At 50.5% G+C, this 14,295-nt stretch overlaps 7 protein-coding genes across 7 annotated transcripts; 3 read left to right on the top strand and 4 right to left on the bottom strand.

The window, feature by feature from the left end:
• Window positions 1-265: 265 nt before the first annotated feature.
• On the top strand, window positions 266-972 carry CC77DRAFT_1007969 (hypothetical protein; the record flags this gene model as incomplete). Its single annotated transcript, XM_018523509.1, has 2 exons — window positions 266-690; window positions 741-972. The coding sequence occupies 2 exons, from the start codon at window positions 266-268 to the stop codon at window positions 970-972; spliced, it is 657 nt and encodes a 218-aa protein (XP_018387060.1).
• A 118-nt stretch (window positions 973-1,090) lies between these two features.
• Window positions 1,091-2,914, bottom strand: CC77DRAFT_832217 (hypothetical protein). Its single transcript, XM_018533324.1, has 3 exons — window positions 2,272-2,914; window positions 1,551-2,195; window positions 1,091-1,501 (listed from the first exon to the last, which is right to left on the bottom strand). Exons 1-3 carry the CDS (start codon window positions 2,725-2,727, stop codon window positions 1,448-1,450), a joined length of 1,155 nt encoding a protein of 384 aa, XP_018387059.1. The 5' UTR covers window positions 2,728-2,914; the 3' UTR covers window positions 1,091-1,447.
• A 1,510-nt stretch (window positions 2,915-4,424) lies between these two features.
• Window positions 4,425-6,236, top strand: CC77DRAFT_933274 (hypothetical protein; the record flags this gene model as incomplete). The annotated part of the gene is made up of 1 exon (XM_018534306.1): window positions 4,425-6,236. One exon carries the CDS (start codon window positions 4,425-4,427, stop codon window positions 6,234-6,236), a length of 1,812 nt encoding a protein of 603 aa, XP_018387058.1.
• Window positions 6,237-6,327: 91 nt separating this feature from the next.
• On the bottom strand, window positions 6,328-7,291 carry CC77DRAFT_819343 (hypothetical protein). Its single transcript, XM_018533311.1, has 2 exons — window positions 7,089-7,291; window positions 6,328-7,035 (listed from the first exon to the last, which is right to left on the bottom strand). Exons 1-2 carry the CDS (start codon window positions 7,205-7,207, stop codon window positions 6,420-6,422), a joined length of 735 nt encoding a protein of 244 aa, XP_018387057.1. The 5' UTR covers window positions 7,208-7,291; the 3' UTR covers window positions 6,328-6,419.
• A 178-nt stretch (window positions 7,292-7,469) lies between these two features.
• On the top strand, window positions 7,470-9,430 carry CC77DRAFT_1039865 (MFS general substrate transporter). The gene is made up of 3 exons (XM_018527178.1): window positions 7,470-7,858; window positions 7,912-8,008; window positions 8,058-9,430. Exons 1-3 carry the CDS (start codon window positions 7,790-7,792, stop codon window positions 9,347-9,349), a joined length of 1,458 nt encoding a protein of 485 aa, XP_018387056.1. The 5' UTR covers window positions 7,470-7,789; the 3' UTR covers window positions 9,350-9,430.
• A 1,152-nt stretch (window positions 9,431-10,582) lies between these two features.
• On the bottom strand, window positions 10,583-11,398 carry CC77DRAFT_1060437 (hypothetical protein; the record flags this gene model as incomplete). The annotated part of the gene is made up of 1 exon (XM_018528336.1): window positions 10,583-11,398. The coding sequence occupies one exon, from the start codon at window positions 11,396-11,398 to the stop codon at window positions 10,583-10,585; it is 816 nt and encodes a 271-aa protein (XP_018387055.1).
• Window positions 11,399-12,233: 835 nt separating this feature from the next.
• Window positions 12,234-14,178, bottom strand: CC77DRAFT_1030428 (glycoside hydrolase; the record flags this gene model as incomplete). The annotated part of the gene is made up of 6 exons (XM_018526591.1): window positions 12,234-13,112; window positions 13,149-13,328; window positions 13,362-13,451; window positions 13,485-13,868; window positions 13,902-13,945; window positions 14,028-14,178. The coding sequence occupies 6 exons, from the start codon at window positions 14,176-14,178 to the stop codon at window positions 12,234-12,236; spliced, it is 1,728 nt and encodes a 575-aa protein (XP_018387054.1).
• Between the last annotated feature and the right edge of the window lie 117 nt (window positions 14,179-14,295).

Below are 14,295 nucleotides of genomic sequence, written 5' to 3'. Positions count from 1 at the left end.
CGACGTTTCGCCCGCTGATCGCGCTAAGACAACCTTAATCCATCCGGGGCAAGCGCGCCCCACGTTTCCGTGCCTGACATCATCTGCGCCACATGTGCGACAGGCATAGCAGCTTGCCAACTTTCTGTGCATCCAGAGAGATTGGGTCGAGATGCTCCCTAGAACCCTCCATTCATATTCACCATTCAACTTAAGACCTGATTAGATAACATCTGTTTTGATCCACCACAACAACTCCACAAAAGCATTGAATCAACGTCTCACCATGGTCGCGCAACCCATCGGCACCAAGAAGACGCCCGTCACGTCCACGGCGAAGAAGACACCAGTAAAAGCACCAGTGAAGAAGGCGCCCGTCAAAGCGCCTGCTGTTCAGCCTCCGAAGAAGCCTGTCAATACTGCGATGCAGAAGAAACCCGTGGCAACAACCCCTAAGAAGCCCGTTACAAGCGTCGCACCCAAAAAGCCTGTGACAGCCGTCGGTCAGAAGAAACCCGCCCCAGCACCCGCAAAGAAGGCAATCCAGCAGCCACAACAACAGGGCTGGATCAACAAAGGCCTCAGCGCTGCATCGTCTGGTATTGGAAGTGCTGTCGGCGCTGCAACGACTGGTATTGGCAATGCTGCTGGGGCCGTCGTGACCGCGACAGGTAGTGGAATCGCTGGGGCAGGGAGAGGCGCCGGAGCAAGGTACATATTGCAACTTTGCCGAGTCGACTTTTCTGACTAACATACCGTAGTATTGCAAACTCGTCTCGTACCTGGGGCGATATGGTCCGCGAGTACGGCAACTCTCTCAAAGACATCACCGGCGCTCCGGGCAGTCGATCGACAACAAACAAGAATCCCCTCGGCTTGAGCACTAGCGGAGTGGGAGGTATGGCATCCATGGCTAGTCGACCCGGTGTACCTGGTCTCTCAGGGGGTTCCGGCAAAGGTGGCGGTACGGCCAGCAATCCGCTGGGTCTTTGAGCGATAGCGCCAACGAATTGTGAACATGGAATGGAGGCTGTACGAATATTTGGATAACCGAGGCGAAAACATGGGGTATTCAGGGATTGGATGGCGTTATCTGGGACACATATTATTGGCAATTACGATCTTGAAATACCAGTGCTTACTCTCTTTTTCAGTGAGGTCATTCTATGGGATACACTTCGGGGGGCATAGCACGACACCAAAATCACATGGTAGATTAAATGTCTGATCGAATAAGTATGCTAAGCTTCATCCTTCTGACACTATGCTCTGCAAGTATACCTTCCGATTAATCTACCACGGAAGATATCACCCTTGTAGCCAGCTTGCAGAAAGATGACTACTCTGAACTAATAGTACCTAGGTAGATGTTCTACAGATTCTACGACCAACGATGATGTATTGCATCATCACAATCTAGCTCGCGAGTACAGCAGTATATAGATCCCTGCATGAAGCCTGGAACAGACTACAAGCACTGGTAGTAATACGGTGGTGAGACGCCTTTGCACGTATACGGCGACTTTGGCATTGTCAGATGGTTTCACTGTCATGGCTGCAAATTCACATACCTCACAGATTGTACATCCATTCCAATTCTGTCCACCGCACTGATCCCAGTGCTTCGATCTACATCCTCCTCCGCCACCCGATGTACTTGTTGGTCTTTGCGCTGACGAAGTGCGACTTGGCAACATTGTAGATGTTTTCGTGCTCGAAGGTTGAGGACGCGAGGAGCTTGTTCGCGTTGGCATTGGGGCTGTGCGGCTCGAACTCGTCTTTGGCGGGCTCGGTGGTTTAGGCGGCTGCGACGGTCTTGGTGGCGATGTACCTCCTAACGTCGGTGTATCAACATAGCTGCCGTCACAATAGTACGACATGCCGTTCAATTGGAGATCCTTCATGATGGTACTGAGTCCAGCCACGCCTGTTCCTTTACAAGATGCGCCATTCATAGCTTGCGCATTAAGCGGAAGAGGGTACTCGATATGGAAAACTGGCTTGTTGAGAGCGATGAAATTTTCGTAGGCTTGACACTCGCCGTGTTGCGCACATTGCTCGTTGACTGCAAAGTCTACGATCGGCGACACATCGCTGAGGATATCGAGGCTGTTCTTAAGCCCAATTCTCATGTCGTATTTGGCGGCTTCCTGCTGCATCCATCGCACGTAGTCGATAGCGTCCGTGTTCTTAAGGTTCAATCCGTTGTCATTCTGCTAAAAGAGGTTAGCATGTATAACTCGCTCACGCCTGAGCTTGGAGTAGTGACTGCGTGCTACCACCGTATCATACCCATGTAACAGTACGAGGACTTACATATCCATCTGTGTTGTCCGGATCGATAGCATCGCAGCCCTTGTCAGCAGCCAGCTTGATACGCTTGGCCATGAGGGCTCTGATGCTTTGGCTACCCGTCCGCAACCATCTCTCATTGGGCCACTCCGGGAGCACCTTTCCAAGATCAGCAGCTGCAAAACTTCCGTAATCATCTCTCCAATCTTCCGCTGTTCCAGCACTGAAGTAGCAGATGACGATTTTGCCGGCTGCTTTGAGAGTTTCTATTGTCGTAACAGGGTTGTCGAACAAATCGATATCCCAAACCGGCGCGTCTATAGGTGATATAGGTATCTTGGACATGTCGGGAATGCCCAGCAGTACGATCTGAAACTTCTGCCCTTGTGTAAACGAAGCATTCTGTGCCCAAATGAGCGAGAAGTAACATCCCAACAACACTAGCCACAAAAGCATCTTGAAAACGTTGGAAGGTCGGAAAATCTTTGATGTGTGTTTGTTGGTCCTTATGAAGGGAACAGGATCAAAATGTCGGATCCGGGGTTTGAGAAGTTATACTTTTAAGGCGGTCCTGTCCAAGCTCTGAAAACCTACATTTAGGATATGTAGTAGCAATGTGTCACAACTCGACTGTAGCCGAGACGTGGTCTGCAGCGGCTCCCATGTGTCGTGGCTTTTGGAGCTGGTTGGGCGCCGTCATATATCCTTGGATATTGCACCATTACAAAAAGCCAATCATCCAAGTTTACCTTGTCACGACAGGAATCTGGTAGGACTGGAGTTTCGTAAGCCGCTCCAGTAGCAACGCCGGATCGCAAAGCTGGGTAGTATCAATTCGATACCAAATGTGTGTCCATGTTTGGACTATTTCTTGTGTCAAATATACCGTACCATAAGCCTTGAAATCGAGTGGCGCCTGGTGCGAGATGTTGTGGTATGAGTAGACAACCGTAACCGGAGAGTGCCGAATCAGCTGCATGCACAACGTATGGCGATCCGGCAGATTCGTGCATTGCGGGGAAAGCTTGTTTCTCTAGTCTCAAGCTCATCTCCGAGATCGTGTCGGTCAGATGCGCCCTGGTTGATCATATATGAGCAAGTTCTAGGCACACGGGTAAATGAGGTATAATATCGGAGCCTTCATTTGGAAAATTTCTGTCTAGTCCAAGCCAAACAAGAGTGCTTGAGATCCTGTCTTCTTTGGAATCATTCTTCGATGTTCGCCGTTGAGTTCATGTAGGAATAGGTTTTGCGACGAACCCGTGTATGGATGACGCGATATAGCGAGGTAGCGATAGAATCGGAAATTTGAGACTACGACCAAGGAAAAAGAACAGGCACAGGATGTCTGGTAGCCGGAATGACGAATCAAACAAGGGTGGGGGTTGGTGATGTAGAGAAAATGGTACCATAATCACGAGGTTGACGCGTATGGTAGGGTAAAAGCGCGCGAGAGGATGACGCGCGATGTCATGCTAGTCGCCCTTATCGATAAAACTAGCGCCATCTGAACCTTCTGACAGAGAAGTTTGGACATGCACAGAGCGTGCAACATGGTTGGCCACGACTACATGTTTGTCCTACTCCTGTCTTTCTGTACGCATTTGCTTTAGACGCGGCGAGTTTGCCTCCGCCTCTCGTCCTTTACTTTCAGACGGCGCTTGCTCATGCTTGCGCTCTATCGACTGCGATGCCTCCCACACTCCACTCCAAGCTTTCAAACACGCTTTCTGCGAACACTTCCACGAAAAATCCCGGAATACGTTCCGCGATGGGATCCGACCCTACACAGAACCGCGCAATCCACTTCGGTGCTGAATGAGTCGACGAGAACGACCGCCGAGAACCCCTCTTTTAACTTCAACAGAGGTGCAGAGCGCGAGCAGCTTAGAAATAAACCCGTCGCGATTGGCACACCTGGAACCAACCGCACTGGTGGGCGGACAGCTATCAAAAGACTGAATCAAATATTGAAGCTAGTCAGAGACAGCAATGGCCAGGATGCCAGACTACGTGCACCGCTTTGGAGAGCATATTCTTTGGCCAAGGCATCCGATCCGAAACTCCTAGCACGTATCCCGGATGGAGTATGGGACTTGCTCTCGATCACGCAGTCCAATCACACTGCAAATATGGCACAGCTCTACCAGGATATGAACAAGGCTGGGAGATATACGACAGCCAGGAAGCGCGCCAAACATCTAGAGAAGGTCTTCCTTCGCGGAAAAGTAGACCAGGCTCTCAGAAAATGGGAAGAGGATCACAGATTGGGACACGACGGTGTACGAATGGACTACAACCCGGAGCATCTGGAGATTGGGGCTAAGCTCCATGCACTTGCCAGGAACGTAGACTACAGTCGGAACATTATGGATGAACTGTTCAGGCTGTATCCGAATTGGGACACCTCCATCATGATGGCTGTTTTCCGAGCTCATACGAGCTCAGAACTACAAGAGCACCATGACATGGCAAAGCAAATCTATGTCAGAATGAAGGACCAGAGAGGCAACACCTGCTCGATCAAGGACTACGACGCTTGGCTTGTGGGCTCCTTAGAAATGCGAAGCTTGAGTCATGCCAAGCAAGTGTTTAGGGACATGGTTAAGGATGGCTACCTGGCTACTAGCGGAGATGCAGAACAAGTCAGCCAAGTGTTGAAGAGACTGCACATGATATATCGACTTGGAACCAATATCGAGTCCATGACTAGTATCGCTCTTGATGCTATATCTGTGCTCCCTCGTGGTTATCACGGCCATTTGTTCGGTGACTGGCTGAAATCTACCGTTGTCAAGAACACGCCACAGGCAGCCGCTCAAATCTTGGAGATGATGCTCAAGCGAGGTTACAGACCAGAAACGTTCCACTACAACATGTTTCTCAGAGCGTTGATACGGACGAAAGAGGAGGCGAATATCCTGAAAGCGGAAAATATTGGTTGGCGCATGGTCGAAGCCGCTTGCGAAGCTGGTCGACATGACGTTACTCCAGAAACAATACCAGCCATCATCGACAAAAAAATCGCCGAGGCTCCTCCTACATCTGACGAAATGACCCAACGAGCTCCTGTTGCTGACGTAACAACGTTTGCCTTGATTATGCAACACCATGCCAACAGCCTGCAATGGGAACACGTCGATTACTTGTCCCGACAGCTCAAAGCAGCGAAAGTCAAGCCCAATGCTACCATCATGAATGTCCTTATGGATAATAAATGCCGACAAGGTGCCTACAGCGAAGCATGGAAGATCTACAAGTCTCTCACTGAGCCGCAAGAAGGAAGCAACGGCGTCTTCCCAGACGGTGCAAGCATACGTTGTCTTTGGAAAACGCTCCGATTAGCACTTGGCGACTCTACCGTTCAAAACAAGCTCGATTTGCCTAGCCCTCGTGAGCTACTAGCAGAGACGGTAAACTGGTGGACGCTCTGTCGCAGTCGCTACGACGCCGATCGTTTCCGCATGGGTCTCGCAGGCACAGACAGTGGAGCAATCACGTCGCTCATCATGCACTGCTTTAGTTACAATCGAGATCTGGCTGGCTCGTTGGTCGCTCTGCACGTCCTTCGTCATCGCTTCCACATCTTTCCCACCGACGAATCAGCGCAAATTTTGCAAAGACAGATGGCCTGGGTAGACTTGGCAGATGAGTCTGCGGCTGTGCGTGGTCAATACTTCCACAGCCGTTCCAATAAGAAAAACACTGACCGTATAGCGGCGGTCTACGACATTCTGCTGCAGCGACGATTGTCAAGAACAGGTTTGAAGGAAGGCGATTTTGAGAAATTGACGGACGAACAGATTGGGGATATGGGATTGAATTTGTTGAGCGAATTCATAAGAGTGGTGCTCAAGAGGTACCACCCACCCGAAGTGGTAGAGATGATGATTGATGTGACAAGGAGTGTAGTGGGTGTACCTGATCTGCCCACCGGGGACATGGATGCATTTGAAGTGGCTTGAATGAAGTGTAATCACAGGACTGGACGATGATTCATATGTTAAGACGATACTATAGCCATTCAATCCCCATACATGAATATCTTCATCAACAATCGATAAACAATAACGCAGCTCTTTGTGCAAACCACAGCGTTATTAATACGATCCAACTCATGCCATGTAGTACAGTGCTCGACAGAATTCTTATTTGACCGCAACGGCAACACCAAGACATGCCTCTTTGTAGACTTCGACATCATATGCCGTCCACTCTTCTAGCTGAAGGATGGACAGTCGAGGCACCGTTCCGCTCCCTGTATGCCGTTCAGGAGTCCTGACACCAATAGAGATAGTGATCTTCCTCAAACCCGGCAGTACTATGGGTAACTTAAGATTTGTGGCGTCCCGAGGCCGAAAGTCTGCTTCTCTGAACTTACCGGGCATCCAACCTTCCCTTACAGAATACGACAATTTGTATATGCATGGGAACACTAGATGTGTGATTGCATGCCGTTGAGGGAACGAGCGGTGTACAAGCCACTGGCTGACGAATGCATACTGAGAGCCGTTGATGATAAAGGTGCCAAATTTGAAGTACAGGAGCGCCATCTCGTTGTGCATCTGTTTACAGGCCTCCGTAGTCTGAAGGACGCGCTGGAGTCCTTCAAAACAATGTTTGTGGATCCTTGGACCGTCATCTGGGAATAGACTTGCATTCGAATTCAATTTCCAATCTTGGCATAGCGCGTACTCATAGATTCGATTTCGAAGTTCTCCAGGTAGACGTAGGAGTGGCGAGTTTTCTCTATTCAGTGTTGTACTGATGCGTCCGTTAATTGAGAATTTGATAGGCATTCGGTTGTCAATGCTTACATCTCTTTCGCTTCGGCTCTACATCGTGATTTCATGTGAATTTCCTTGGTCGTATCATGAAGTATTAATTTGTCTTCCTCACGAGGGCGAATTGCCAGACAAGCGACAGAAGATACCATGACGCAGACGAATAAATATTTTGTAAGTTGTGTTCTGGATAACAGATTGGAATGAGCACATGTACACTAGAGAGTTTGCATACTGATGCAAGAGACGTAAAGAGCATAAATTTGGGAGAAGCTGGAGCCTTTCAACACTCTCTCAGCTGCTGCCTAATATATTGCGCAGCTACGGACGCTTCACGTGGAGAACAGCCTTGTGGTAAACTGCGTTGGTCTGTAGCCACTGTTTGCAATCACTCAAAATTAAGAGTGGTATATCATAATCGAGTCGAGTTGGTGATTGGAGCTTGAGTTTCGACTCTCGTGGTATAAGTCGTTTTTTGTGCATTGACATGATTGGTTGTACCTGCGGGTAAGCGAAACATGGGGCTCTTCGATCGAGCATTCCGCGGCGTCGATCGATGACGCTCTAACAACCCGATGTCCACAACGCGCACCGAACGCGGTTAAAGTTGATAGTTGCTTACTCGACGATGACGCTCACTGTGGTCCCGGCGGCTGAGACGCGATCATGGAAATTCTTTGGGCGTGCTGCGTTTTCGGACCACGACCACATTCACTCCTTGTGTCAACACGATCATGTCTCCACAGGGCGAGCGCGCACCGTTGCTACAACAGCGATGGAGTGAAGAAGGCGAGCCGCGAACAGTCAGTCATCCTGCACGCGCTTTCTATCGATAGTGTTTACTAACTACTGACAGCATCTTCGCATCGAGGACCTTTCCAACGACGAAAACCCACGAACATGGGCGCGATGGCGGAAGATGGCCAACGTGGCTGTCATAGCCCTCATGTCCAGTACATACACTCGCTCGTCTATACATGCCTTTACTGACAACCATGGCAGTTCTCAGCCCCCTCGTGTCCTCCATGTTCACGCCCGGCATTGCGCAAATCGCCGATGACCTCAAGTGTAGCACGACTGCCGTTATTGGAACAACAACTGGCTTCGTAGTCATGCTCGGAATCGGCCCCTTGATCCTCGCTCCCTTGTCCGAGACGTTTGGACGTAGAAGAATCTACCTCGTGTGCTTCTCCGTGTTCGCTTTACTACAGATACCCGCTGCACTCGCGCCCAACATCGCCTTCCTCATCACAGTACGGAGCATTGCAGGTTTCTTTGGGAGCGTCGGCATAGCGAATGGCGGAGGAACCATAAGTGATATGTTCATACCAAGTGAACGAGCAGGAGTATTTGGCTGGTATCTACTAGGCCCGTTACTTGGACCTACCCTAGGACCATTGTTTGGCGGCATCATCGTACAGCGCTTGGGCTGGCGCTGGGTCTTCTGGATCATGACCATCGTGTGCTTCGTCAACACCTTGGCTGGTTACTTCTTCCTTCGAGAGACTTATGCGCCGTTAATTCTGAGTTCCAAGAAGGCCGAGTTTGAGTCTCAGAGCTCCGAGTTCGACGGCACGAAATACTCCTACGAGGGCGAAGATACACGACCGTTGAAAGAAAAGCTTACCCAAGCTCTCAAACGCCCACCCAAGATCTTCGCTCAACCTATCGTGGCCGTCATGGCTGTATATCAAGCGCTCATCTTCGGCACAACCTACAGCATCTACACAAACATGCAGCCAATTTACCAAGACGATTACGGTTTCTCCACCGAGAAGGTCGGGCTGCTATATCTAGGCCCCGGCCTTGGTTTTCTTTTCGCTGTCTGGTTTCTGGTCCCGCGAATCGATACCGTATACAAGAATCTCACAGCCAAGAATCACGAAAAGGCACGACCCGAGTTTCGCCTCCCACTCGCGAACATTGGCTCTGTTTTCATTCCCGTTTCGCTCTTTTGGTTCGCTTGGACTGTAGAGAAGCACGCGCACTGGTTCGCATCTATATCAGCAACCTTCTTCTATGGCATCGGACAGGTCATGATCCTGAATAGCACGCAAAACTACTTCATCGACAGCTTCGAGAAGTACGCGGCCAGCGCAATCGCTGCTGGTACTGTTTTCCGCAGCGTTGTCGGTGGTGTCATCCCAATCTTTGCGCCCATGCTCTTCGAGAAGCTAGGATATGGTTGGGGCATCAGCACGTTTGCGTTTGTCAGTTTGGTTCTTGCACCCGCTCCAATCTTGTTCTTTATCTTTGGCGAGAGGCTTCGGGAACGGTTCCCGGTCGATTTGTAAAGCCTTTTCGTGTGGGTATCATATTCGTGTTCGTAGTGTAACTGCTGTATCTGTTTAAATGAACTTTAATTGGTTAATTCTAAATGACCTTCCTCTTGTAGCTCTTACCTAGTTTCACGGCTCATCAGCATGTCTGCTGCCCAAGACATCTATGCCCTACCTAACGACAACAGGCAATAAAGCGAGATACGAGCATACATTAAAGCCAAGTTGATGCAAAAACTGCCCATTGGTGGTATCTGGCAGCTACAGTAACTCTGAAGCCTTGAAAGCCATTCGCTGATCAGTCTCACTTGCAGAGTGCACAGTGCCTCAGGAAACCGTGCACCATGAACATCCTCGTTTTTCAACCCAAAATTGAAGAAATATTGATTCGTCTATACAGTATGCCCCGTATTCCCACACCTCAGAGCTCACGTGGTGGGTAGTACCATGGAGGTAGCACGCTTCTTGGCAATCATCTCGCAACCGGGCTAACGTCCTACACATCTCGTGTATTTTCGACTCGGAGAGTGTATATAAGGCTCTGATAGTACAGTTCCGATGATGATCACCGTTAGTCCCAAGTGAATTGCCTGAAGTCTTCTAAGCATGCATCTTGTCCTGTTTATCACTACCTTGCTCACCGTCACGGCTACTTCTATCGCAGCCCCTACCGATAATCCCGCCGAAACCACCACCAGCATTTCCATCAAGGCTGACACTGACCTCTATTCTCAGGCTTGTCCTGGTAGGCAAATTTACCACTGGCAGGGTGGAGGTTGTGAGACCGACTGGGGGAACGATTGTTATAATCGTTGTAAGAATGTTGCCGCATCCAAACGTTGCTGCATGAGAACAGTTGGTTGGTATCAGGATGGTGGAGGATGTTTGAGTCCCTGGGAGACTTGCGAGTGCACTTGTAAACGCTAGGCAGGTATGAATCTGCCCCACCAGAACTGTGCGAAGTCATGGCTACCATGATCGGTGTTTAGGACGGCTTGCTGACTCTTCAATTGTAGTACAGCTATATCGTGGTTCGTGCGCTGCCATAAGATTTCTACGGTGCTTGCATATTGGTTGGCTGTGTTGTGTGGCAGATGGTGGATGAGTTACTCAAGTTCTCGCTTGAGTTGGCTATTCAGGGCAAAGGAGGTTTAGATCTCGGTGATGACCATCGCGTTCTGGTTTCAAACAAGGGTTATTAGATCAATGATCATATAGACTGGTTTACAGCACAAACATGTCTGTCCATTACATATCACCTTTATAAGTGACTCGTGTAGGCGCGATCTCTTTTCTCAACCGAGACACAAAATCGTCTAGAGCATCCGCAGTTTCCTTGTCAGTACCTAGACTTTCACCATGGCCCGAAGTCCACCAGATGCCAACATTTACTTTTGCTGGCAGCCACTTCGCTTCTTGCAAAGCCATCATAATATGAGACTCGTAGTCCCTCTGATATGCTTGGGCAATGCGCTCCTCCCTACCCATACTGTGCGCCTGTGCACGGCGATGTCTATCCGCAAATCGCAGACGGTTACCACGACGGCCCAGGACCTCCGCAGTATCAAGTCCCAGATCAAGCTCTTCCAGGGCAGAGAAGTGTTCTAAGAGACGGAGGGAACGCTGCATGTCGTCAAGGAGCTGCAGAGACCTCGCTTGTGAGCTGGCGAAAAGTGCCACCATATTCGCTGGATGCAAAAGTACGCGCTCAATGCTGAAGTAGGGTAAAGTGATTCGTTTGACAAGCTTCCTGTTCTTGAGTCCAATTTTTCGGAAGAATTCCCGTATAACAAAGCGTATGGATTCTGAATCGTTGTGAAGAAAGAAGTTGAAGCGACCAAAGCAGTATGTGAGAACTTCGGCGTGAAAGGTACGGCTGACAAACACCAAACCTCGGATGTTTTTGAGGCCCCGTAACTTATAACCGCCACTGTGTTGCTGTTGGACAGTCATCTTAATGATTTGGCTTCGGAAGTCCTGCACTAGAACACAATGATATATCTGCTGGCGAATTTCGAGCGGTAGTCTGAGAAAGCCAGGGGCGGTAGTGGTGACGTTCGCCATCGTTGGTGACGTTCTGGATGTTCGAACGTCTGAATCAAGCATGAATAGTCGTTCGTGTCTGGAAATAGTTTCGAGAGGGATCTGCTTAAAGAATCGATTGGGATAACAAGAGTCCGATGTGGTAGTATAGGAAGTTTCATCTCAGGCTGCGGAAAGGGTCCGAGGTTAGCGCTGCGCGGCGTAGTCATCCCGCAAAGAGCCCACCACCTCTTCTGCACTATGTTATCACTCCAATCTCCCTCTGGTGGTACCTACATCCTCAGTATCGCTAGAGGGGCTTGTAGGGATTCGCACCGCCTGTTTCGCGGTTCACTGTATCAAAGAGAAAAAATAAACATCCCTCATAAGAGGATTACTTCTTCTTGCTCTAGAAGAGTATATTAAGAGCTGTGTAGACATAGATAGAAAACCTAAAAGACTTACATTATATGCTAATAAGAGATCTTACAAAGATCAATAACATTAAGCTGTAAGGTAGAGCTTGTTATTCCTGTATCTGTCTGGATTTTTTCTTGTACGAGGTAGTTTCTCAGCCCGCAACATCCATGCTACATCGAAATTGCGTTCCACCGAAGGAAGATTACATGCTTCCACAGACCCACAACATGCCATGGTATGACGGCTCAACATACTGAGCACACGCCAAAGCTTGTTTCAATATGGTATTGCTATTTGTTGTAAGTAGATTAAACACTAAAAACTACCTCCAAGCCACCTTCGCTATCGACTTGCAGTAAACATAGTATGGACAGAACCAAGAGGGATGCAAGACATAATCGCGTAACGTAGCCTATACATCATTGACAAAAGAGCTACGAACTACATCAATGACACTCTACAAAGAGATGTCAATGGACAGAGAGAGACCTGAGGAAGCGTCGATGATAGCATCAACGCAGCCGAAGTTTTGCTCAACGTCAAGGTTGCCAGGCTCCTTCCAGCCGTCGTTCTGGTAAGAGAACAGGCAAGCCTCGGATCCGACCTTCTCCATGATCTTCTTCATAGCAGTCTTCTGCTGCTCAACACCAGCGACAGCCTTTCCGTTAGACTGACCAGCGCTGGGCCAGCCGATCTCGGTGATGTACTTGCCCTTGGAAGCAGCCTCGGGGCAAACCTTGGCAGCCTGCTCGAGTTGTTGGGCAGCGAAGTCACCGGCCTCCTCAGCGGAGACGGACTGGGTGAAGTAGGGGTGGACCTGGACAGTGAAGACATCGATGTGGTCGCAGAGAGCAGCACCGTGCTCCTCCCAGGAGCCAACAGTCTCAGTGGTAGTGACAGCAACGCCCTCGTAGCCGGAGCTGACGAGTTGCTCACGGACGTAGTCGATGTAAGAACCAAGCTCGTTAACGTCGCAGTTACCGTTGAAGACACATTCGTTTCCGACAATGACCATGGCGACGGAGTCCTTGGGGGCGTTGTCGGTGATGTCCTTGAGCTGGTCGTTGGCGTAGCTGGAGAAAGGACCCCTGCCGCCCTTGCCACCGGCCTCAAGGAAGATACCGTAGATGACCTTCAATCCGTACTTCTGGCACTCAGGAACAACGTGCTCGAAGACACCGCAGTCAGTGCTGTAGGAGCGGATAGTGGTAAATCCGAGCTCAGAGATCTTCTTGATGTCGGTGGCGATCTCATCGGCGGTCTTGCAGTCACCAGAGTTAGCGTAAGGGGTGTATGTAATGGCCCACTTGTCGCCGTTGGTCTTGATGTGGTCACCCTGGTTGTAGCTGCCAGTGGGTTTGGGCTTCTCTACCTCCTTGGTGGAGCTAGGGGTTGGCTTGGGCTTCTCGGCGGAAGAGGCAGGTGCAGAGGGAGTGTAGGCAGGCTTGGAAGCCTCGGGAACCTCCGGAACGGCAGGCTTGGAGGATTCAGGAACCGAAGGGTAAGCGGGCTTAGACTCCTGGGGGACGGAAGGGTAAGCAGGCTTGGACTCCTGGGGAACGGAGGGGTATGCGGGCTGAGTAACCTCAGGTACGGTAGGGTAAGCAGGCTTGGACTCCTCCGGGACGGGCGCTGGGCCAGTGGGCTTGCCCTCCTCCTCAGTGCAGGTGGTGGACTCTGGGACAGCAGGCTTAGATGCCTCTGGGACCTCGGGAACGGCAGGCTTGGACACCTCGGGAACAGAGGGCTTGGATGCCTCAGGAGTACCGGCAGGGTAGGTTGGCTTGGGAGCCTCCATGGAAGAAGTCTTTCCCTCCTCCTCAGTGCAGGTGGTGGACGACTCTGGGACAGCGGGAACCGCTGGCTTGGTGGACTCGGGCACCGCGGGGTAGCCAGGTGCAGAAGACATTGGCACCTCGGGGTACGCGGGCATGGAGGACTCGGGCACAGCTGGGTAAGCGGGCTTGGAGGACTCAGGGACCGCAGGGTAGGCGGGCATGGAAGTTCCAGGGACTACGGGAGCAGGGCTGGAAGGCTTGGGGGCCTCTCCGGTCGAAGCCGGGACGTTAGGAGTAGGAACGACGATTGAAGTCTTTCCCTCCTCAGTGCACGACGTCTCTGGGACAGTAGGTGGGACAGCCATGGTGCTGTTGGGAGCCATGGAGGGCACTGAGTCCTGTTAGTGAATGTACTCAACGGACCACGGCTTCTCTTCGTTCACTGCTTCTTTCCAATGTTGGGTATCACATACTTGCGGTCACAGTGACGGTGTGGGTGATGATCTCGCAAGACTCCTCGGCGGCGTATCCACCATGGCGGCGCATGTGGAATCCAGTGTGAGCCTTGTGCTGCGCGGCCACAACTGACCCAACAAGGGCAGCTGCAACGAAAGAGTAACGCATCTTGAACTTGTTTACGTGGTATAGGGGTGTCTAGGGGTAGTAGGGTCGTCTGCTGAACGAGTGAAGCAGGTAATATTAAGTAAATAGATAATGAGTGACGGGGCACAAAGGCCGAAG

This window comes from Alternaria alternata (assembly GCF_001642055.1).
Source record: "Alternaria alternata strain SRC1lrK2f unplaced genomic scaffold CC77scaffold_8, whole genome shotgun sequence".
Lineage (NCBI taxonomy): Eukaryota > Fungi > Ascomycota > Dothideomycetes > Pleosporales > Pleosporaceae > Alternaria > Alternaria alternata.
This window is presented reverse-complemented; position numbering and strand designations above follow the sequence as displayed.